This window comes from Carlito syrichta, unplaced genomic scaffold (genome assembly GCF_000164805.1).
Source record: "Carlito syrichta isolate Samal-C Ts95f unplaced genomic scaffold, Tarsius_syrichta-2.0.1 Scaffold113709, whole genome shotgun sequence".
Classification (NCBI taxonomy): Eukaryota; Metazoa; Chordata; class Mammalia; order Primates; family Tarsiidae; genus Carlito; species Carlito syrichta.
In genome coordinates this window covers 102,558-126,621 of record NW_007057805.1, presented here as the reverse complement: position 1 = coordinate 126,621, position 24,064 = coordinate 102,558, and the positions used below count along the sequence as shown (strand labels likewise).

Below are 24,064 nucleotides of genomic sequence, written 5' to 3'. Positions count from 1 at the left end.
GCACCCCGAAGGACAGTGACTTTGACTCTTCTTTATTGAATAGACTACATGATAGGACCCAATCCCTCACCCCCTCCACGTCAGACATTCAGGCCTTTTACCATGTGACTCTGCATGTTTTCCCTTGAAAGGGTACATTTCCTCACTTCAGGACATTGAGTTTGCCTGGGTGACTTCCTTTGGCCAACAAAGTGAGGATATGCCTGTTCTGGAAGCCTAGGATGAAGAGGGCTTTGTGTTCCCCCTTGTCTTGCTGCCCTTCTGTCATCACCATGAAAAAATGCCCGGCTGGCCTACCGGCTCAGGGGAAGGGTGAGAGGTACATGGAGCACAGCGGCCCCAAGCCGGCCCAGCCCAGCCCAGGTCAGACAACACATATGCACTGATCTGAAGGATCAGCAGAGCTGCCAAGCTGAGCCACCTTAGATGAGCTGACCCTAGCTGACCCTCAGATGCCTAAGCTGTATAGATGTGCACTGTGTGCTAGTGAGGCTTGGGGGTGGGTTTTCACACAGCATATATGTAGTGTAAGCTATCTGATATATTTACTAATGCCTACCCAAGCATCTGGCATATAGGCTGTTACATAAACATAGTCAATGAATAACTGAACTGAAGATAGGATCATATCCCATTTTATGTTTATAATAATCCTCCAAGATGGTCAAGCATAAGTAACCCCACATTACAGATAAAGAATTTGAGGCCTAAAGAGGTTATATATCTAAGATCACACAGCAAGAAAATGGCAGGATCAGTATTTGAATCTAAGTCTTGTGCCCACGAGGCCAGTGGTCTTTCCAGCATGTCTGACCATAGCCAAAGCTTGCCTGCAGCTCTGTGAAAGGCACTGCCTGGCCTTTGTGCTGGATCCTTATGAAGGATCCCAGAAGGTACCAAGAGCCACTCCTCCGCCTGCTTATGGCCAAAGAATGCATCAGTGCAAGGTCTGACATCTCAAGACAGAACTTGGTAATAGAGCCTAGGACCCTGTATTTCATTAGGCCAGATGCCAAATGTAGTAAGTTTGGGCTGGAGAGGAAGGGGCATTTTTTTTCATTTGTTGATATTGTGCTGTGAGCCCTTCAATTTTATCAGCACCTATTAAAATATTAGAGTGATAGCCATAAGAACCACTGATTTGGCCAGGAAAACAGAGCTTGTATTCCTGTTGTGGTGGGGAGGGGGTGACGACTCCAATGCTGCACATGACACTGTGTTTGAGGATGTCCCTTCTTGTCCCTTAAGCCATCTAATGGGGATGTGGCGTCAGATCCCCCTGCCTGCCGCCAAATCCTTCCTATGGATTTTTGCCTCTTTTAGATCTAAAATAGCTTGTTGGGACATGTTCCATAAACCTTCCATGAAACTGTTTCTTAGACCTCTTCTCCTGTAGGATTCTCTGGATCAAAGCTTCCTGATTTTTTCATGAGCTCTGACCTCCTTAGCTACCCTTCCTTCCTAAGATTTCCACCAAGCTACACAATCATAAAGGCACAAGGTTTTGTGAAAGGTCACTATGTCATCCCACTGGCTTCAGGGAGGCCCCCCGGATCACCACATTGGTCAACCACTAATTGGACCCCCATGTGTGTAGATGTCTAAACATGCCTTTACCTCTGGGCATGGCTTATCAAAGATAGGTATTGTGCCTATTTTTGAAACCCACTAGAGAATTTCCCACTCCAGGAGGACCCAATTCCATTTCCATCTCCTAGGCCTAATTCTTTTCCATTTCTTTTTATCTCTAACTCATCATTCCATCTGACTCACTCACTCATTCATTCATTCAACAAATACCTACTGACTACAGTCATGAATCATTTAAAGAGGGAGATACTGTCTGAGAAATATGTCATTAGGCAATTTCATCCTTGTGTGATCATGGAGTGTACTTACACAAACCTAGGTGGTACAGCCTACTACACACCTAGGCTATATGGTATAGCCTATTGCTCCTAGGCTACACACCTGTGCAGCATGTGACTATTGAATACTGTGGGCATCTATAACACAATGGCAAGTGTTTGTGTATCTAAACACAGAAAAGGAACAGCAAAATACAGTATCAAGATCTTATGGGGCCACTGTCATAAATGCAATCCATCATTGACCTAAACATCATTATGTGTGCATGACTTCACTTTCATTATGGCAGGACCAATGACAGTACAGAGTGGCAAGGAAATGATGATCCTAGCAAGAGAGAGGCACAAATAGCACAGTGGTCCAAAGCATAAACCGTAAAGCTGTATGGCCTGGGTACTGATCCTGAGTCCTCTGCTCACTAGCTGTGTGACTTTGGGCTATTTTTTAACCTTTCCAGACCTCAGTTTTATCATCTGTAGAATGGAGATATTGATATTAGTTACCTCGGGAAGTTGTGGGCATGACAAGGGTTGCTTCATGGAGCTTTTAAAAATGAAACAATGGCTAGAACAGAGCAGAGAAAGCCACACAACTCTGGACATCCAACCCAGTGGAGAATGGCCAGGGCAGGTTTTCTCCCATCATACACATAGCAGGAGGAAGGAACTACCAAGAGGAAGCATAGGAGAAGACAGGAAGGGAGCTTCTCATCCAGAGAAATTACTTAGGAAGTGGCCCAGGGGGATGGAAAGAGCCCCAGACCAGGAGCCAGAATCCTCTTCCACAGGCTTGGTGTTTGGCTTTGAGCAAGAGCCTTGCATTCTTTTTCCTCACCCCATCACAGCCTAGGCTTCAGTTTCCTTCTCTGAAAAATGGAGAGTAGACTGGCTAAAAGCCCCTTCCAGTAGTAAGATTCTTGGATCTTACACTTAGCCGTGCTCTGCAATAGTATTATCAGACATCACTAAATGACAGACATCACGAAATGATAACTGGGTGCCTCCTCCTGTCTTTTCAACCAAGCCTGTTGTTCTAGAGATCACTGCTTCCCAAAACTTATCTCTGGCAGCACCTCTATATGTCTCTCTTTTTGAGCAGGGAATGGAGAAAGGAGAAGAAGGCTGGATTCCATGAGGGCTTGTTGTCCAGAGGTTGGCCCATAGAAGGGCAAGTGTAGGGAGGCCAAGGGGCATCACAAAGAGCTCGGGTGGGTACTTACCGCAGGCCCAGTAAAGGGCACATGGTCGCAGTTCTCCTGCCAGGACTGGTTGAGGCTCTGGGCAAACTCTTGGAAGAAAGCATGGGATTGGTTGAAAATGGAAAATCCCAGGATGTTGACACGATCGTCCACAAGGCTATCCATTCTCTGGAGTGAGAACTCCTGCAAAGACCCAGCATCAGAAATAGAGAAACAGAGTCAGGAGGGGGTGAAGTGAAGGGTGGGCTTTGCTAGAGTACATCCAGGTGCCTCATTCTAGACCAATAAATGTTAGACATGCTGCTGGGAACCAAGAGTCCAAAGGTTACTAAGAGCAGTTATTTTCTGGGAACTCACAGTGCCATGGTTGGGTGTGGGAAGAAAAAGAGACATAAACAGAATGATCTCCAGGCGATGTTTATATATACCAGAGGCACCGAATGGAGAAAGAAAAAAAAGAAACCATGTGAGGGGCAGAGGCAGCACCGTGTCCATGGAAGGTATGATGCTTGAGCTGAGTCTTGAAGGGTGTACAGGAATGTTCCAGGTGGAAAATGTGGAGGTGCTGCCAGAGACAAAGGCTACTCTAGCCAGAAATCACCATGTGTACAAAGGCACAGAGGTGAGATAGTACATGACCCTTTCAGTGAGCTGCCCATGGTGTAATTTAATGAAAACGTCACTCCTAAAGTGTGATTTAACCATCAGAACCACCTGTCTTTCTTTTTTAAAATGTGATGATTCGTTGGAATACTACACTGCCATAAGAAAGAATGAAATCTTGTCCTTTGCAGCAACATGGATGGAGTTGGAGAACATCATCCTATGTAAACTAACTCAAGAATGGAAAGCCAAATACCGCATGTTCTCACTTGCACGCAGGAACTAAATGATCACAAAGGTGGAAATAATAGAAACTGAGAACACCAATAAGCAGGGAGAAGACGAGAAGGGGGGTTAGGGTTCAGAAATGATCTATTAGGTAAAATGTTCACTATCGAGACCATCCAAGACCCAATCCCACCACCACACAATATGTCCACGTAAAAAACATGCACTTGTACCACCGATTCTAAAATTAAAATGTAAATGTAAAAAGTGCTGATTGCTGTACCCCACCTAACCCCACCTGAATCTGAATCTTGGAAAGCTGAGGCCCAGGAGCTCACATTTCCAGCAGGTCCCTAAGTCTTATGCGCCCAAAGTGTGGGTTAGCACACAGGATACATGGGGCCTGGGAGAGGTATGGTGAAGAAATGAAGCTGGAGAGGTCAGCAGGGGCCCAGATGCCAGGCTAGGGAGCTTACACTTTGTCCTGTGCCTGATGGAGCCTGAGGGGGCCGTCCGTAGGGAAGCATCAAAATCAAGTTTGCTTTCCAAGGGTCTCAAACTGACGGTCAGCAGGTAGGGAGGTGCCTTTGTTTTTTTTTAAAATTTTTAAAAAAAAATACAAAGGGTGCCCCCCAAAAGTGTACACACATCTTAAGTAAGGAAAAAACTGTAATACAATTGTAATACTTAACATACACTGATAACAAAGCATGAATACAAGTCACGTTGGACTTCTGCACTTATAAGAGGTACTCAAAGTAGTTACCATCAGTGTCCAGACATTTCTGTTTATGGCGAACTACTGCAGGACTTGCTGTGTGAGGCCTCCCATATCTTCCTCTGTACACATCACCCACAGTACCATGCATCTCAAACTTATCACGAATGCAGGCAATTGTTAGGTGTGTTGGAGGTTTCATTGCATACTCAAGCCTCCATTGTCGTACTTCCACAACATTCTCAAATTTCAAATACCACTTCAAAATGGCCTTGCACTCCTCGAATGGTAACTGTGCTTCCACCATTTTCTTTGACTGTCCTGCTAGCATTCATTTGATTAATGCCATCTTTTGAGCGAATGTCATACTACACTTTGCTACCATAATTCAATTCAACTTTGAAAAGTAATACATAGATAATATCTCTTAAAATGTATATACTTTTTTGGCACACTCCTCGGTATTTAAGCATTTATCGTGTGCCAGACACTGTTCTAGGCATGGAGGACATCAATGAGAGATACACTTGGTGCTCTCAGAGAGCTTGCAGGTTAGTGGGAGAAACAGACAATGAGGAAACAAATTCTCCATCATCTCAGCTATAGGGAAGGGGAATGTGGGGTTGCTACTTTAGGTGAAGCCATCAGAGAAACCCCGTCTGGACAGTGACATTTAGAAGCTCAAGGGAGTTCTCCTAACCCTCATTCAATCACCCAGTTGGGGCCAAGTGTTAGCCTGCAGGTGTGAGTGCCACGGAGGTCAGTTAGTGTTACAGAGAGGAGCAGCGTCCTCTTCTGAGCTCGGAGTCCCGGCCCTCCAAGACTTCCCTTGGTCCTAAACAGGGAAGTCAGGCAAAAGAGTGTGGATTATTCAGCTCGCTGATCCTCACTCCTGGAAAAACGCCTTCAAATGTAGGTCAGACCATCAACTCACACTGAAGTCAGATTTGTCACACATTCAACCCAAGAGCCTCGCACACAGCTCCACACCCTTTGGACACACAGTATTGAAAGATCCCAGGACTAACTCATCAGCCACTTAGCCTGACATGACAGATGGCAGGTGCCTTGGGCTTACTCTCTAGCCGAGCGGAAATGCAATTTTCCTGCAGGCAGCCTCCTTCTCTGAAGACTTGGCTGCTCAGGCCCCTTGCACCTCCCCTGCATCCTTGCCCACATCTTCTCCGGTACCTCCAAGGCCTCAGGCTGCAGGCCTGAGCTCGCCTGCCCAGACCCTGGCCTCATTAGCTTCAGTTTACAGATTGGAATTACAAAGCCTCCTTTGGAGCGCCTACTCCTGACAGAGTGGAGTCAGATGAGGATTAAGTGTGTTTTGGATCCTGCCACATTCTCACTAGGGGAACGGGATGTGCCAGAGAATGTATTGATTCATAAGCTGGTATCATCTCCTCTGTCCCTAGCAGGGCAGCTGTCCCTGCACTGCAGACAAGCACCAGGCGCAAGGGGGCAGGCGACTAAATGGGAAGAGATGCATCTGGAAAGGGTGAGGTGACTGGGGTGCAGGGCCGTGGTGTGTGAAGGCTGGAAAATGTCCTCTTTCCCTTCGTTTCCTTGTCAGTGCAGGCAGACTCATCATCCCACCTCCGTCCTCTCCCCATATGCACAGCCTGAAGAAAGGAGGACCCTTTCAAGGAAGCTCTGATGTCTTGGATGTCCACAGACTCACAGTGGCAGTTGGGAGGAACTAGCAGATAGGGCTTCAGTGTTTAAATCCAAGTCCTGCACCATACTGGCTGTATGGCCTTTAGCAAGGTCTGTAATCCTTCTGGGCATTAGATCTTCATTTTTTAAAAAATGAACAATAACATTAGCCACCTTATCAGTTGTTTCAAGGAACAAGCAAAATGTACGCAAAGGCTTAGCACTGCATGTGGCAAATACGATAGTTACTAGCATACTCCCACAAAATCTTGGGAAGCTTCTGGCCCTCTGCTTCTTTTGTTCTGCTTGTCTTGGAGACCTGAGTAAGAAAGGTATTTCCTCTAAATGCACATTTTGGGCAGAGTAAGAATGAATGAGTTAATTACACACACTTAGAAACTGTCTATCCAGAAGTCAGCCAATATGTCTTCCTACCTTTTCATTCCTACCTTCTTATCCTTCAATTATATCCTACTTTCAAAGGCCCCTTAAGATAAAAAGATTCCAGAAGCTTCCTTGACAATTCATTCTATTTATAATGACTCATGGGATAGCCTGTCGAAGGACTAGAAAGGGAGGCAGTGCATATTCTTTTACTGAAATTTCCCAGGACACTCTAGAGTTCGACTCCTTACAGTTAGTAAATTCTTCTTTATGTCTAAGCATAGACTCTTCTGTAGCTATTGAAGGTTATTTTCTAAAAGAATATGGGAAACAGCCGGGCTCGGTGGGTCAGCCTGTAATCCCGCGCCTTTGGGAGGCTGAGGTGAGTGGATTGCCTGAGCCCGCGGGTTCAAGACCTGCCTGGGCAGCGAGACCTCAGCTCTACAATAAATAAAAAAATCAGCCGGGTGTGGTAGCACATGCCTGTAATTCTGGCTACTCGGAAGGCTGAGGTGGAAGGATCGCCGGAGCCCAGCGGGTTGAGGCTGCAGTGGCCGAGAGTGGCCACTGCACTCCAGTCTGGGCGACAGAGTGAGACTCCAACTCAAAAAAAAAGAATATGGGAAACAGCTAGCCACCATTGTTCATTTATGAACAATGAAAATCTTCTATGTCAGTGTTTCTCAAAGCGTAGTCCTCAGGACATTAGCTTTCCAGGAGACTTTAACAGAAATTTCATAAAAATAAGGTTCAAATGGTTAGAAAACACTGCACATTAGATCTGCCTGCTCAGGATTAATAATGCACACTGGCATAGTAAAGGCTGAGAGAAGTCCTGCAGTGAAGAGGCTTGTTGAAGATTAATCTTGAACTTTCCAAACATGTTGATCATGGAACTCTTTCTTTTCCCCCAAAAACCCGTGAGTGTCTCACAGTGGCATCTATAGAACACCATTTGGGAAATGCTACTCTATATATATTCAGAGAAACATTTAGTATAAACCCCAAATCAAGTGAAGAGACATTTCGCTAAGAGAAACATTTCCTTTTTTTTTTTTTGAGTGAGACTCTCACTCTGTCACCCAGACTGGAGTGCAATGGCATGCTCATGGCTACCACAGCCTTGTCTTGCTGGACTCAAGTGATCCTTCCACCTCAGTCTTCCAAGTAGCTGGAACTACAGGCATGTGCCACCATGCCTGGCTAATTTTTGATTTGTTATAGAGATGAGGTCTTGCCAAGTTGCCCAGGTTGGTCTCGAGCCCGTGGGCTCAGGCAATCCTCTCACCTCGGCCTCCCAAAGTGCAGGGATTATAGGCGTGAGCCACCGCGCCCGGCCTAAGAGAAGTATTTCATACAATTAACACATTTCAGGAATGGAAGGAATGAAAGATCTTCCGGTTTCTGCTGCCCATCTTGAGTTTTGGGTAAGAATGCTCACCTGGCTCACTCAAGTTCCCTGCGTGTCCTACCCTTGTCTCAGCCACACCGCCTGGCTGGCTGTAACCTTTGTAAAACGACAGAAAGGCCTGGGTGCAATCCCTGGGGTAGAAGGTTATCCTGGGACCTCAATCCTGTTTGAGGCATGTCCCAGGAAGGGCAATCCTAAGGATCTCTGCTCCCAACAGGAAACGACTCCCATTGTCCCAACACCAAGAAGTGAGAGTGAAAATCAGAACAAATAGCCATCTGGAAAAGCCCAGTGGTGGAGAAGAGAACAAGACCAAATCTTCCATCACTCCAAATGTGCATGGCTTTGTGACAGCCCCTATATTGCCATTATTTGGGCTCTCTCTCCAAAGGGCTGTATGTTCGCAGAGAGCAAAGACGTGCCTTATTTTTGAATGCCACACCCACCTAGCAGAGTGCCTGATATCTAAATGTTGTTCGGTCAATGTTGGCTTGAGAACTGATTGTTTGTTTTGTTTCGCTTAAGAGGTGGGGTCTCGCTCTGTTGCCCAAGCTGGAATGCAGTGGAATGATCACATCTCACTGTAGCCTCAAACTCTTAGGCTTGAACAATCCTCCCACCTCAGCCTCCTGAGCAGCTGGGACTACAGGCACATGTCACCATGCACATTGTTAAAGACTGTTGATTGAAGACATCTCAGTGTTTTGGTGCCCTCACTGTAGCCTACTCTGACTACTTACACAGTCTCACACCTATAGAAAGTGTAAGAACATGAGTAGAAGTTGTACCAGCCCCTGATTGTCCTTTGTAAGTTGTATTATTGTATTTTTAAAAAACAAATTTCTGACAGCTTGTTTTCTTATCACCGGGCTTTTACATTAAACACATTTAAAAATGTGCATGATGTGTGTGTACATACATGTGTGCAAATCCTTGTGCATATAATAGTATGTAAAATTTCAAATACCTATAGTTGAAGGTCAGGTCACAGCCATAAGTGAATACAGGGGGATGTTACCCAGGGAATGCCTCATGGATAATGGCTTGAGAGCTATGTGGAAGGTCACTATGGGTGGTACAGCTCAGTTGAGTGTCCCTCACTTTCCCCAGCAGGTGTGGCATGTCCAACATCCTGGCTTACAAGCAGGCATCCATACGCAGCTCAGCTGTAGGCATCTTTCTAGGGATCTACAGCCCATTCATCACCTGCGCCAGGAAGCAAGGGCGGGCTTGGGGGGAGGGGGGCGGCACTGAGTTGGAAATGGGTCCGAAGTGGGGGTCATCTGAAGGCTCAAGAAGATGTGTTGGAGAAAGAGGGTAAGAGAGGGATTGAAAAACCGGAGATTATCATGACTACGAGGGGCTGACCATGCCTCACACCACCCAGGCCCAAGAAATGCACAACTTTGGTAGCAGATGTTTGGGAGCATGGGTGAGTAAGGGAAGGGATGGACAGTCTCTGCAAGGGATGATGTGGGAAGGGGGTCCTCTTGAGGAACTGGGACATATGGTTGGCCTGGGCTAAGCAGCCAAGTTCTGTCATTGGGAGCTGGAGTTACTCAACCCTGGGGACAGGACAAGTTTAGTCAACTAGAGCTAAAAGCTCACGAGCTCTTAATGACCCAGATCTGGCTCCTGGGCTTGATTTTAATGAGAAAAGTCAGAAGCCAGAACACGGGGAGTGTTTTGGTCCAGAGAGTATCCTTGAGTCAAGTCCATCTCCTAACTAGACCAAATGGGCAGGTAGGGGAAGTGGCATTCTGTGATGTTCTCTCTGCCCAGTGGCTTTTCTCCTTTGCATTCCTAACCCAGTAAATGCATTACTGTTTTCCCAGCCACCCAAGCTAGGAACCTCAGAGACAGCCTCAACTCCCTTCTTTTTTGACTGCACATTCAGGCAATTGCCAATTCTGTCAAATCCACCTCCTAAAGTTCTCTTGAATCCCTTCGTTTCCAACCCCACCAGGTTAGGTCCTCATCATTTCTTCTTGCAATAGTTGCCTGTTTAAGAGATATCATGCCTCTGCTCTTGAGATACCTTGCCACTATACTGCTCTATTCCCAGATGTCACCTGTACTAATTGATGATGATGTGAATGGTGCCACATGGCATTCTGCAAAATGGCAGGCTCATGAGGAAAGGCAGCATGTATTAGAAAGAGCACAGGTTTTGAAATAAGACAGTCCTGGGTTCAAATCCTAATTTGGCCACACACTGGCTAGCGGATCTTGGGGAGATCTCTGACCTTTCCATTTGTTCACGTGCGAAGTGTAGATGAGAGTGTCCACCTTGTAGGGGTCATCCATGGGAAGTGCCTGGCACAGGTATGTGAGTCCCCTTCCCTCCGAGTATAGTCCATCAACAATGCTGCAGGTGTAACCAGAGAAGGAGAAGGCTGCCCCCTCTCCTCCCATCTCCTGTCCCCCCTTGAACAGCTGGGCCCTGCCAGAGGGCAATATCTGGTCTGGGGGCCTCTCCTTCCTCCTTCTCTCCACCCTCACTTATCCAGAAGTGATTCTGAGTTACTTGTCAAATGAGAAAAGTTTTACTAAATAAGTCACCATAAGATGCTAACTGCTTGGTGTGGTTATTTATGTCAAGACAGAGATTTGAGCTGTTCAAGCTCTTCCAGCTATAAATAATAATAACAAAGTAACCATTATAATATTAACTACTATAGTGTATTGACCACCAGCTGTGTGCCAGGCAGAACTAAGTACTTCACTGAGTGTCTGGGAGAGCTGATGTTTGCCCCACACCATGTCTATACAGCATGAAGAACCCAGAGAAGGAATAAGAGAAAATACCAGGGTGCAGCAAGGTGGGAGAAATTATAAATAAATGCCATATATTAAAGGCCACATGACCAAGATGGTGCAGAGAAGTAGGAAGTAGAATGCAGCTTCCTGAACCTGGCCAAGGTCTGCTGAGAGTTGCACAGAAGCTTCAGTTGTCCTTGCTCCAGTCATCATTATTTGAGCCCCAAATGCTTTCCTGCTGGCCTGTGAATTCCTGGAAGGTAGAGTGGACTAACTCGCTCGTTGCCATATCCCTGGCACCTACAGATAATCAGTGAAACCTTAACACTGCCTCTTGGGTTTAATAAAATCCCTGTGCTGGAAAGAGTGGATTTCGAGTTATAAGATTTTTAGTCATACACTGACTATGGATATTTTGTCCTAGATTTTCCTCTCTGAAATCCCACATTCCAAAAACCAATCATTGGGGTTTTTTTTTTAGATCTTTAATCTCTTAATTTTTTTCTCTTTTAATTAGACAAGTTTCCACATTTTAAAATGGGGGAAATAATACTTCACGCTATTGTTATGAGACTCAGAAGAGACAATATATAGGAGAATTCTGTGTAGACTGAAAGTGTGATGCATAGATTCCTGAGTTATTTGTATTATTAGAAGTAATAATAAAATAGTTCAAGGAATGTATGTTTCATGCACTTTCAGGCACCACTAGCAGGGAATAAGAAGGACAGTGTGAGGAGGGGGTCTTCCTCAAGCCCGTCAGATCATGCCATGAAGAAGCCACCTCTAGCTTCTGTGAAAGGGCCTCAGACCCAGTTGGCCCAAGAACCTTAACAGCTCCCTTCCTACCAGGGCCACTGGCAACTTATGAATGGTGTCACCCCAATGCCTCTATGATACTAGAGTCTCTCCACATTCTGCCACCTGGACCCAGCTGAGTTGTGACTGTTCTTATTTGCAGCCTTTTCATGCCAGAACTGGCTGTATTTCTTAACCGTGAGGCTCCAAACCTCTTAGCCCCCTTCCCAGTGGGATTTCAAACAGTCCCTCATTTCTTGCCTGCTCAGTCTTTGATCTTCTCTGCTCCATGCTCAACCCTGGCACCTAACTGCCTGAGAGAGGAGGCTGGTCCTTCGTGTCACCCAAATCAATGTAATTTGTGAAGTAGCAATTTATTATTGTGTAGGATGACAGTAACTCCACCCATTGATGTGGCTGTACACACTAGCAAGGTGCTTTCATGTATGGCTTTTGGGTCTCCCAACAACAGTTGGGAGTGAACAGGACATGTTTGTCCATGTTCCCATTGGGTGGAAAAAGAAACAGAGGTGCTCAGGAGTTATATGTCTTGCCCAAAAGACAGAAGTGGGATTAAGATCTGAGTCCTTTGCATACAAGACCAGTGTTTCTTCTATCTTCCTTATTCATCACTGGGCTAGGCTACCAGGAGACGGTGTCAACGCATCTCACTAAGATTGTCAATGACTAAAAACTTCAAATGTTCTCATCCCAGGAGTCCTGAAAACACCAAAAGATTCCAATTTCTTAAACATTATTATGAAGCTGGAATGGTGGAAGGTATCCTTAAGAATGTATCGCTCAACTTGAACTCCTTATCTTTCCACCCAGTCTGACGCCCTTCCTTGGTTCCCTGCCTGAGAATATCACCATTATCCACCTGTCATTCAAGCTAGAATTTGGAACTTATTCTCTACTTCTTCCAACCTCTCACCATCCATACCTCATTCATTTATTCATGTAGCAAATGCACCCACTATCATTCAGGAACATTTTAATTCCTTTACATCTCCTACCTGCCACCCCCATTGCCTCTACCTCATTTTAGATCCTCACCAGCTTGTCCCTGGGCTATGGACTCACCAGTTTCCCTTCCTCTAGTCTTATATTCTCCAAGTCCCTTCTCCATGCTATTGCTGGAGGGATTCTGAACTCTAAATTTGATCACAAACTTCCACCCACCCCAACACTCCATGTTGCATGCAGGATAAAATTAACTCCTTAGCTAGACACACAAGTCTTTCCATGCTAGGATTCCTGTTTACCTTTTCCTCAGTGTCCACTGTGACCTCCTCCATTAGCCAAGCCTGGCAGCACTGGTCACCCAACGGTGCCCCCACTACACTTCACATGTATACCCATCAACACTTAGAGCTTTCTATCCTATGAATTTGCTCCAAGCTACCTTCCCAAGGACTAGTTGCTATTTAAACAAATTCACTTACATTATCAGTGTCAACTCTGGTGCATTCCATATAGAAAGAAGTCAAGGCTGTTGATTGAACAAATTTAGGAAGGGGGCACTTGTCAGGCTGCCCCTGATCTCGCCCCAGTTGGCAGCCTGGTCCTCTCAACTTCCCAAGGCTCTTCTTCATAACTGGATCCACTCACTTCTCCTTGGGACTCAATGCGTGACAGAAGCCAGGTCCCAGACCCTTGTCTCACGAGTCCCCCCTTAACCTTTCCCAGGAAAGCCTGGAGCCATCAGAAGTTCAGAATCTCCTGGCTTCCTTACATCTTCTCCTTCCCTCCTGAGTCCACTTTGCTGTGGTACCTATCTGTCTATTTATCTGCATCAAAGCTTGGGCTCTCTGCAGGCTGGGAGATTGCTTTTTGTGTAATAGGTCTTTGAAGACAGTAGCAGCTGGGAGGCTAATTCATACCTGTCAATGAATTCTATTTAATGGGAGATTTGGTCCTAAATCTCCCAGCTCCCTGCTCTGGATTCTTCTCCCTGCATGTTTCCTATTCATTTACCCCCCATGACCTGAACGCACATATCCATTCTCCCCAGGAACACTGTCCTTTCTCTGCTTATCTTTCCCAACGCGAGTCCACATATAAGACTTCAAAGGCAGACCACATCCTGTCTTGTTCAATGCTCTGTCCCCCACACCATACCCCACAATTGTGCTTAGCAAGTGTCCAATATATATTCATTAAATGAATTCATGTTCACCTGCAAACACCATCAGGGTGGAACCAGCTTTACAAAGACTTCAGTCATCTGCTCCCAGGAAGAGGAAGGCAGAAGCCAGATGGAAAGCCTCCTACTTTCTCGGCAGAAGCTGTGGTTGTCTTCATTTCTTATTTGCAAGACTGCTCTGTGTCTCTGGGTACTAAATAAGTAGTTATTAACTGTGTAGCTGAAACCTCAGTAGGTCAAATTGACATGCGAAATGGTGGACACCTGAGCCCTTCCCTTAGATTGGGGAAAGGTACTGCTTTTCTGAGGCTTGCTTCCTTCATCCCACATTAATTTCTTACCTCTGAGGTCCCCTGCGATCAGGCCTCCTGTCTACACATCACTTGCCAAAACTCTCCTTTCCCAGGTCCCAGCGCGTTCGCCTCAGGCACATAGAGACCTGCACCACCATCTCACCAGGGGTCCAAGGAGTTGATAACGAACATGAGTGATGCTGTCAGTCAGAAGTCTCTGCCTCCTTACTGACTTTGCCTGCCCCACCTCAGCAGCAGGATCAAATAACGGGCCCTTCCACGAGGGCTAGTGTCTTACTGACTCTGATGTGCTCCAGAGGCCACTAGGCCCTCAGATGGGTTCCCACAATGGGAAGGAAATATACATAACAGATTTTCAGATCCCGGATGGTCTCATTCATTCTTTCACTCATTCAGCAAAAATATGAGTGTCTCCTCGAGGATACACCTCAAGTTAGGCACTAGAAACAGAATGAGGAGCAAATCCTGTCCCTGTTCTCCAGGTGCTTAACCTCAGTGGCAAGTGAGAGGTCAGTCCTGAAGGGTGGGGCATACAAGGTGGCCCCTTCTAACAGCAGTGCTAATGATTTTCCTGAGCGGAGAGCTGAAAGATAAGAGAAACAACAGCACGTGCGGAGCCCCAGAGCAGTGAGAGCTGTGAGCCCTCCAGGCTGGCTGGGGTATATAGTGGGCACCAGGGGAGGGCAGGATAAAGCCAAGAGGTAAGTTTGTAAGAGACCGAGTATGTCATGCTAAGGAGTCTAGACTTTATCCTGAGGGGGATGAGGAGACACTGAAGGGTTTTAAGCAGGAGAGCAATATGATGAGGAATGGTTTTAGGAAGATCTTAACTTTTGGCCATGATAAAATTTTTTTAAAAAACCCAGTTTTGGAATTCACAGGAGAGGCGTCTACCCTGTGAATGATGGCTGGGCTGGGCAGGCGTCATGCTTACTGCCAGGCTGTGAATGTGAGGGGACGCCTCAGATGGTGACTAATTGAGCTGTTGATGCCTTTGACACTGAGTGGATCCTGGTGCTGAGGATGGAGAAGCTGGATTGCTTAATAATAACAGCAATTGCTACTCCTAATGGTGCTTGTAATACAATAGCACTTATAATGTAATAATAATAATGATAGGATTTGCCATAATGTCTTTTATTCTCAGTCTCCCCATGCTTTCCAAACATTCATTAAATCCCAAACACTCTTCTCAGCAGGGCCAAATTCCTCAGGGCCACCAGCCTCCCTGCAGCAGTCTCAAGAGGCCTCAGTTTCCCCCTTTGCCTTGACGTCAGTCTTGGCAAATGAGCTCGGAAGTCACCCTGTGCTCCAGATGAGAATGCAGTCGGCAACACCTTGATTTCAGCTTGAGCAGACACCCCAGTCACATCATACCCGACTTCTGACCCATGGAACTTGGAGCTAATAAATGGTACTGTTTTCAGCTGCTAACTTGGTGGTAATTTGTTACACAGCAGTAGAAAACTAATACAGCACAGAAAAGCCATAAAGAGCTGTTTGATAAGAACAAGGCATGGGCTGGCAGGTGACAAGCAAGTTGTCACATCTTGGTTAAAGATGTTGGTTGAAGAACCTTAGACAAGCCTCTCAGACTTCTCTGAGCCCCACCTTCCAATCATGGAGAACTGGAATGTCTAACTCGTGGTGCTGCTTTGAGGGTTGAAGATCTTAAATATAATGTGCTCACTCAGTATGGCATCTGGTCCTCGGCTGGCACTCAGAACCAGGAGCAACTAGTATTATAATACCAGTTTTGAGAAATGGGTAGATTTTTTATTATCAGATGCTCTTGATTGTGAATAAATTGGAAATTGCCGGATCAGTAGACAGAAGGAAGGCCGCGGCATCTCTCATTAAATTAATGAGACTTCTGAATCCTTAACAACTTGGTGACAGAGGTCAAGGCAATTGCCCCTTCTCCCAAAGCTCTAGTAGACAGAAGGCCTGGGCAGTCAAAGAGGAGGAAGAGGCATTTTCATTATGTTTCCAGAGCTTTTGAATGGGAGTAGTCCCCAGAGTCTAGTTCTTCTTTCAATTTGATGCATTTAATATGCATAGTCTGATGTACCCGGTCACCAACACACATGGGCACAGAAGAAATGTGTGTGAGAGAGAGAGAGAGAGAGAGAATGTGTGTGTGTGTGTGTGTGTGTGTGTGTGTGTGTGTGTGTGTGTGTCTGCCGGGGGCAGATACAAGGAACACGTTTCAATTTTTATTAAATGGATGATATACAAATATCTCAAACTCAGTTCTGGGAGCCCTGTGGGACTTATCTTCACTGTCATGCTGTTTGTCAAACATCAGCAAAGGGGTTGTCTGATAATTGGTTTCTCTTGTGCAAAGCAGAGTTTCTTCGCCTCCACCAGGGTCTCAACACCCGCGTTGAATGCTTCTTCAGGTTCTACCAATTTTCCTGGCACTACTTGCCTTGTTCTCAGAACCCTTGCACCCCTTGGTTAGGAATCAAGTCTATCTGGAAACTTCTGCTTCACCCTGGATAGCCAGAGCTCATCAGAAGACCCAGGTGCTGGCTCCTCCTCCCCAACCCAAGCTCTGGGAGGGGTAAAGGTCTCATGGGTTCATTTTCATTTTCAACGATCCTGCATCCCTGCTACTGAGCCTGATTCTTCTTCCAGGATAACTAACAATAATGCCTCATTCCCCTCCCACTGCCATGTACTGATTAATCAGTTCCAGCTGAGACCAACTCTTGCTGCAGGTAGGGAGCAGATGAAGGAACCCAAATATAATATCTTAAATATGGCAGTTCCTGGGGAAGCCGCCCATGCAGCTTGGGGTGATTCTTCTGGTTGCCTGGGATTGCCAGCAGAAGGGTTCCAACTCTGAGGTCTTTTTTCTTTCTCCCTCTTGCCCTACAGGACTTGGTGAGCAGCCACATACCTTCCAGCCAAGTATGGCAGCGACTTGATTCAAATGCCCCCTGGTCCAGGGCTCATACCAGGTGCTATCAGCACAAGGAGAAGAAAAATGTCAGATGTTCCAAGGAAAGAGAAGTCATCTGTAAATGCTGGCAGCAAGAAAGGCAGTCAAGGCACTAGAAGTGAGCACTGCCAGCCTGGGGTCGCCTGGTGCTCTGACTAAAGCGAATCTGTAGAACTTGGCATCTCAGAGTCCAGTCTGGACCTGCTCCCACTACATCCTCTGCCCCTCTCAAGGGCTGCCACAGCTCCCTGCAGCAATTCTCCTCCATGGAGGAGTTTCTCCAGCCTCAAGTCTCAAGAAGGCTCCCAGTATCAGGGGCAGACTCCTGGGTTGGCAGAATAGAGTTCACCTATCAGATAGTTATTAACAGCTGGCACCATGAATAAATCAGGGCCATTCCACCTATAAGACTAACCTAATCTCTCTGTTCTTACTCTAGAGCAGCTCTGGTTTGTGGTCTCTTTTTAAGCCAACGGGGCCTACTCCCTTGAAGAAGGACAATTGTTGACAGTTATCCAAATGGTAATCCCTGAACTTGAGATTTATGATGTTTGGACCAGGACAGCATTTGTAACAAGCTACTACCAAGCTAAAGGTACTGACTCAGGTTCACTTGGGATGCCTGCTTTTCCTGTTCCCCTGCCTTATAGCAGACAGGGAAGTTGGCTGCCTGTATGAAGTCATACGAAGGCTCTGAAAAGTCCTCCCCATCCCAAAATACCTTCCCCATAAGCGCCACAATTTCCCATGCTCTCTACTTCTTTGGTTAAGACCTTAGTTAAAATACAAATGTTGTCTAGGATGGGTGAGATATTAACTGTGTGTATCCTCCACTTAGAATGTTCTTCTTCACCTGGCTAATTCCTATGAATTCTTTAAGGCCCATTGGATGTGGCCTATTCCAGGAAGTTTTCCATGAACCTGCCAAGCTAGTCTGAAGACCCTTCATCGATGGCCCCATAATACCTTGTGCACATCTTCATCCTTTTACTGAACCCACTAATTTACAATAATTTGTTTTGGTTCTTCTTCCCCTCTAGTCTGACCTCCTTGAATATCAGAACCATATTCATCATTGTATCTCCAACACATGGTACAATAAGTGCTTAATTAATGCTAGCCAGTGAATGTGGGGACTATGGTCAGGAGACTGCATCTCTCCACTACTGACTCTCTATGAGAGCCTGGCCAAGTCATTTTCCCTCTTCAGTTCTGTTTGCTCAACTGTAAAAGGGTGAGATTGAATCAGATGCTCTCAATGGTCAATAATAACAACATAAAATGCCAACATAGCCATAAATACCTTGGCATGAATTAGATTTTCATATTAACAAGGCCCATTATCTGTCAGAGATGTGGGGAGTGGGAGGGAACACAGGACACAGGACAAGTACCTCTGGGTGGAGGTGAGGGGGTGAGAGACCAAGATAGCTCATGAGATGGGTACTCCCCCACTCTGGGAAATCTGGACAGCCGGGGACACTGGAGGGATGAGCAAGCCAGGTGAGAACACCCCAATACCAGGAAGAGGAAAGTCGCCTACTCCATGAGAAAGGCAGGCTGGCCAGAAGAGTTCATCCAGTCATCGTGCTCGGTATGGCATCCAGTCCATAAACTGTGTGAAGTCAAAACAAAACCTCTCTTCCAAGTTCTAAATTTCATTATGTAGTCTTGTAGTCAACAGAATGTCAGAGTTGAAAGGTCTTTGGAGATCCTGTAGCCTGTCTCCAGAAGAGAAAGGAACTGTGCAAAATCACACACAGCCAGTTAGTAGGACAGCCAAGACAAGACCTTGGGCCTACTGATGCCGATGCCAATGCTGAAAAAGTCTGGCAACGGGTCATGGCAGACAGGATACTCTTTGACCCAAACCTTCCTTTTCTGGCTCTGGCCTCACCTCTCTTCAGTGTACCTTCTTGATCCAGACACCACAGGCACCATAATTTACCTCTGCCTCCATGCCACTCTCCCATTCTCACCTCTAACCTATCCTTCAATCATGGAAGCCATAACTGTAAACCTTTCTCCAAACTCCCAAAGAACAACTAAATACTCCCTCTTCTGGGCATCCATACCCTGCACCGATAGACCAAGACCTCTTCAAGACACATCCTGCTGGACCACATCCTACCGGTCCTGTATCCCCCACTACACAACAGGTACTTAGACATCTGCTGACAAGTATAGTTGATTTAGCATTTCCCATAGGCAAATTGCTCAGTCAGGGCTGGCTAATCATTTTATTATCCTATAGCTTGGACCAAGGAGCTTCAAGCTGTCAACCACAGTTTCCCCAAATGCAAATGCAAAAATGAAATCTTCAGTCAATGCCTCCTGAATGCCCTTCTGATCCTCCCTGCCATTTTTGCTTTTGAATACACCTCCGTCTTCTAACAGCCTTGTTCAGAGAACAGATAGAGAAGGGTTAGCAGCTTTGGAGAGCACTATTTTGAAGAAATAACTTTTCCTTCAGATGCTGTTGTGCCCATGTATGCCCAGGAGACATCTGTCACTGCCAGACCTGCCACCTCTCAGGGTTTGCATTTGGTGGGGTGGAACTTTGGCAGCTCAGACCGACACATGGGGAGCTTTCACTCCATTACTCTTTCCCAGGTACACTAAAAACGTACTTATGCACCAAAGTGCACCATATTATACAGAGTGGCTCTCTAAAAGGCTCAGTAAAGCTGAAATATGTGGATATTCTTAATAATTTTACAATAAACTACACTTTAGAACCAATTGCTCTGGCACTAGAAAGTTGTCCAGCTGATGGACTGTAGCTTCTGGCTGGTTGTGTGAGTGTGTGGAAGGGTGTATAGGGATGTGTGTGTGTGTGTGTATATATGTCTGTTGCACTTTCAGTGGACTGAAAGATATGAAGAAGCCTCAGATATCTTGGGAACTACAGTTCAAACTAGGTGAGAGACCAATCTTGAAATGTTTCTGATAACAGCTTTGGAGTCTTGGAAAGCTAGAGGCAATACATCAGGAAACTGAGGTCTAAGGATAGAAATACTCAACAAGAAAGTGGTGGGGGGGAAGGGAGGGAAGGGAAATAATAACTACTAACAACCCACTGAGAAAAAGAAACTTTCACTGGTTTTCACAAAATGATGGAATGGGATAAGCATTAGTATCTCTATTTTATGAAAGGGAAGTCTAAGATCCCAGCAGGTAAGTAACTTTACACGTGTGCATCTACCACGTGGCAGGGCCCAGATTAAAGCTCAGGTCGTCTCTGACGCAAGGCCCTGGCTGCCTTCACTGAACCATGTTTCCATCCTCGGTGTCAACACAGTGATGAGACCCACCCTACCTCATGGGCCCAGCCATGGAGACAGGGGACGGGACTAAAAGACTACATAATGAAATTTAGAACTTGGAAGAGAGGTTTTGTTTTGAGGACCTGTGGGCTTGGGCTCCCTGAGTCAGGTGCCAGGCACTGGCCTGAAGAGATCACACGAACAAGGTTGACCAGGGCATGGAGTGGCCAGCAGTGGAAGCAGCCTCAGGTGACAGAAAGACTACTCAGCACAATCAGGGTGACTATCGTTTCCCTGTTCCATCCTTCCCTGCCTCAATGGTCATTCTTGGTGCCGACCCTGGCCCTCAGGCTTTGACATCGCCCTCACTCAGCAGAACCCCTGATATCACGTCCCTTGGATCCCGAATGAAACCACCCTGTATGGTCTTGCACTACCTTAATTTCAAAGCTGTTCAGTTCAGAATGGGAGGAGGGGCATTCCAGACAGAGTAGTCACCATGTAAGTTATGAAAGCGCCGAGGTCTCCTGGGGAACAAGGAGCAGGGCCCAGCTCTCCCTGGCTGAGCTGTAGACTGGGAACCCTTGTGCTTGAGGGCACTCATTCCAGTCACGTTCCTGCAGGATGCCAGGAGATAAGCTATCTCACCTTGCCTGCCCAACTGCTCCAAGAACGTCACAGTGTTATAACTGTTCCATTCACTCATGAGTGCCTACTATGTACCAGTAGGCCACTGGAGCTACAGTGATAGCTGAGACAGATTTGGTCTTGCCTTTATGAAGCTCAAGGTCTGTTGGAGGGGTTAGGGTAGAAGAAGGGACTCCCACTTAAGATGAATGCTACAATACACAGATCACAGGGGTGCTGTAAAAGTATGTAACAGCAGACTCCCTGGCAGGGTGTCGGGGAGACATCCTTGGAGAAGTGAATGTTAAGTAAGACTCGAAAGATGGGTAGGGTCAGTTCGCCAAAGAAAGGAGCAGAAGAGTGGGTGGCATGCATTCTCACTTCCTTCCAGAATCAATTACTTCTCTCCCCACCTCGTCTGCCCTGGGTCCCCTTTCTGTAATAATTTTAGCAATTTCAATTACTTATGGCTAATCTCTCTGATAAACCTTTGGAAAAATAAACACAGGCTCACATCTGCTGACAATAAAATGAACCCAGAGGAGCAAAATTGGTTGCATATATCCATTCTGCCTGAGCAAGATAGAGACCGGGGCCCAGGGGGATTATTTCTGCAGTGCTCACTGGGACCTGGCTTTAGCTTGGGATTCTGTGGAGCTGTCAGATGAACAGAAACTGCTTCCACGGGTCACATGAGCCCTCCAGTCCAGTGGATCATTCTCCCCTCTCTCCTGGGAACATTCCCAACTCCGGGGCATTGTGAATTGAAATGCCCCCAACCATGTACAGGATGGAACAAGTTCAAGGCTGGAAAGGGCCTCAGAGATCACCTAATACAACCTCATAATTTTACAGATGAAGAAGCTGAAGCCCCACAAGGAGAAATGGCTTGCCTGGGCAAAGGCAGTAGAGTGAAAAGGTTAAGAGCCAACTGCCGGGCTCATAATCTGACTCCACCACCTTGAGCAAGACACAACAGCTCACTGAATAAGCCTCAGCTTGCTCATCTCTAAAATGGGGATAAAGTCATGCCTTCTACCAGAGTTGCTTTGAGGTTTAAATGAGAAAATAGAGGATTGCCTGAGTCCATGGGTTCGAGACCAGCCTGGGCAACTTGGTGAGACTTCATCTCTACAGTAAATAAAAAAATTAGCTGGACTTGGTGGTGTGTGCCTGTAGTTCCAGTTACCTGGAAGGCTGAGGTGGAGGGATCGCCTGAGCCCAGCAGGTCAAGGATGCGGTGGCTGTGTGCATGCCACTGCACTACAGCCTGGGCAATAGAGTGAAACTCCAACTCAAAAAAAAAAAAAATAAAAAATAACTGTACAGCACTTATTACAGAGCCTTGCTCACAGAAAGTATGTAATAAATATCAGTGGTCGCTATTCTAGTACACTCAGCTAGTTAGCAGCAGGACTGCGACCTGAAGCCATAGGTGCTAGACCTGGGTCTTGCCCTCTGTTTGAGAAGGCCTCCTGCTGGGGTCATTCTTTCCTCAGCCTTCCAACATGGTACATCCAACACCCAGCGCCTTCTCTCTAGATTCCCCCAAGGAAAAAACTTTGGGTGCCCACTGCCTCTAAAGACGACCCATATATGGCAGCCATCCCCCCAGCACGGTGGTGGAGGTGCCAAGAGCAGGGAGCTTGGTCCTGCCTGGGGCATAGCAGTGAAATGGTAGCAATGGCATCCAGCTAGCCACGCTGCCTGCAATGCCACAGCAGCCCAGATGCCAGCAGACCGCACTGCCTCCCGCATCCAGTGCCCAATTATTTTCCCACGTTTCCTTGATACTCTGTGACTTTTAACCCCTACCCTTAAATCTCAATGCTTCTCCCTGACAAGGTGGTTGCTCCCTCCTTTGGCAGAGGGCCCATCTGTGCTTTCTCACAATAAATTAGAGTGATTTTATCTTTTCTATTAGGCAGTGACTGCAAATCTCCCTGGGTTCATTAGTGGCTGGATAATCCCTCCAGATTTATTAGCTCAAATTGAGTTTCCTCTTTCACCTTTTCCCTTCAAGCAGCAACAACCGCCTCTGCTGTCTTAATGGTAGACTGGGCTTTGCCCAAAGGCCCTTAATTCTTCACGTTCCATCTATCCAAACTTCCATCAATCTCATAGAACAAAGTTCTTCCAGCCAAACCCAGAGGCTGAATGGAAAACAGAGACTCCTTTCCAGAGTGGAACAAGCACAGTGCTTTTGTAACTGCCCTGTGCATGCCCCACCAGGACAAGAGCATGCCAGGAGCCAATACCCTCACAACCAAGTGCTAATCTCCACTTACAGGATTAGTTATCCTCTAAACACATGAGCCAGGGTTTAAGATGCTAATCGCTTTTCCAGAATACATGAAAGAAAGGTAGGAGGCTGACTAGCCATTTAATAAGGTTATCAATAATAATTATTACTATGTTAAATTGCTATAGTCCACAAAAATAAAACAAATTTACTTCTCAATTGTGTCATTAACCAAAGTTAAGATATTTGTCATCCACAATTACCATTTTACCTTAATTGTTTTCAAGAAGCAGTTTATAATCAACGATAGTACTCTGACAGGTATTCTTCGATACAGTTTTCTGATACCTTTGAGAACTGCGACATTGGATTGAAAAATAAAAATAAACTTCCAGGACTCTTATTGGAGGGCTTATGTGTTTGTAAGGTTTGCTGACCCAATGTGAAACTATACTAATAAAAGACTGAAATAATTGTTAATGACAAAAATAATGTAGTAGAGATTGCTTCTTGATCACCAAGCCATTCTCTCTTCTCCCTGGGCACACAGCTGGGCTACACTTCCCAGCTTTCCTTGCAGGGAATCCATTCTAATTCTAGCCAAAGGAATTGTAAGCAGAAATGACACATACCATCTCCAGGCCTGACTCATAAACCCTTCCATGCGTTCTGTGTATTTATTCCTACCCCTGGCCTCTAAGAGGACACACAGACAAGCCAGAAGAAGCCCAGACCCTGAATGACCTTATATAAGGCTACCCACAGGTCAGGAACACCCTTGTGGGACTTCACCTGAGTAAGAAATTTACTTCCATTGTGTGACACTATGGAATTTGGGGGCTTATCTGTTATAGCAGCTAGCATTACCTACCAGATACAATGTTATCAGTA

General features: G+C 46.1%; 1 protein-coding gene across 1 annotated transcript in view; it reads right to left on the bottom strand.

Annotated features, from left to right (window-relative positions):
• Positions 1-24,064, bottom strand: part of LOC103274601 (glutamate receptor ionotropic, kainate 4) — a gene marked incomplete at its 5' end in the record, with an annotated part of 136,214 nt that overhangs the window by 71,330 nt on the left and 40,820 nt on the right. Inside the window, one exon of the mRNA XM_008072040.2 lies at positions 3,089-3,250. Coding sequence (XP_008070231.2) covers positions 3,089-3,250 — 162 coding nt within the window. The remainder of the gene's footprint in view (positions 1-3,088; positions 3,251-24,064) is intronic.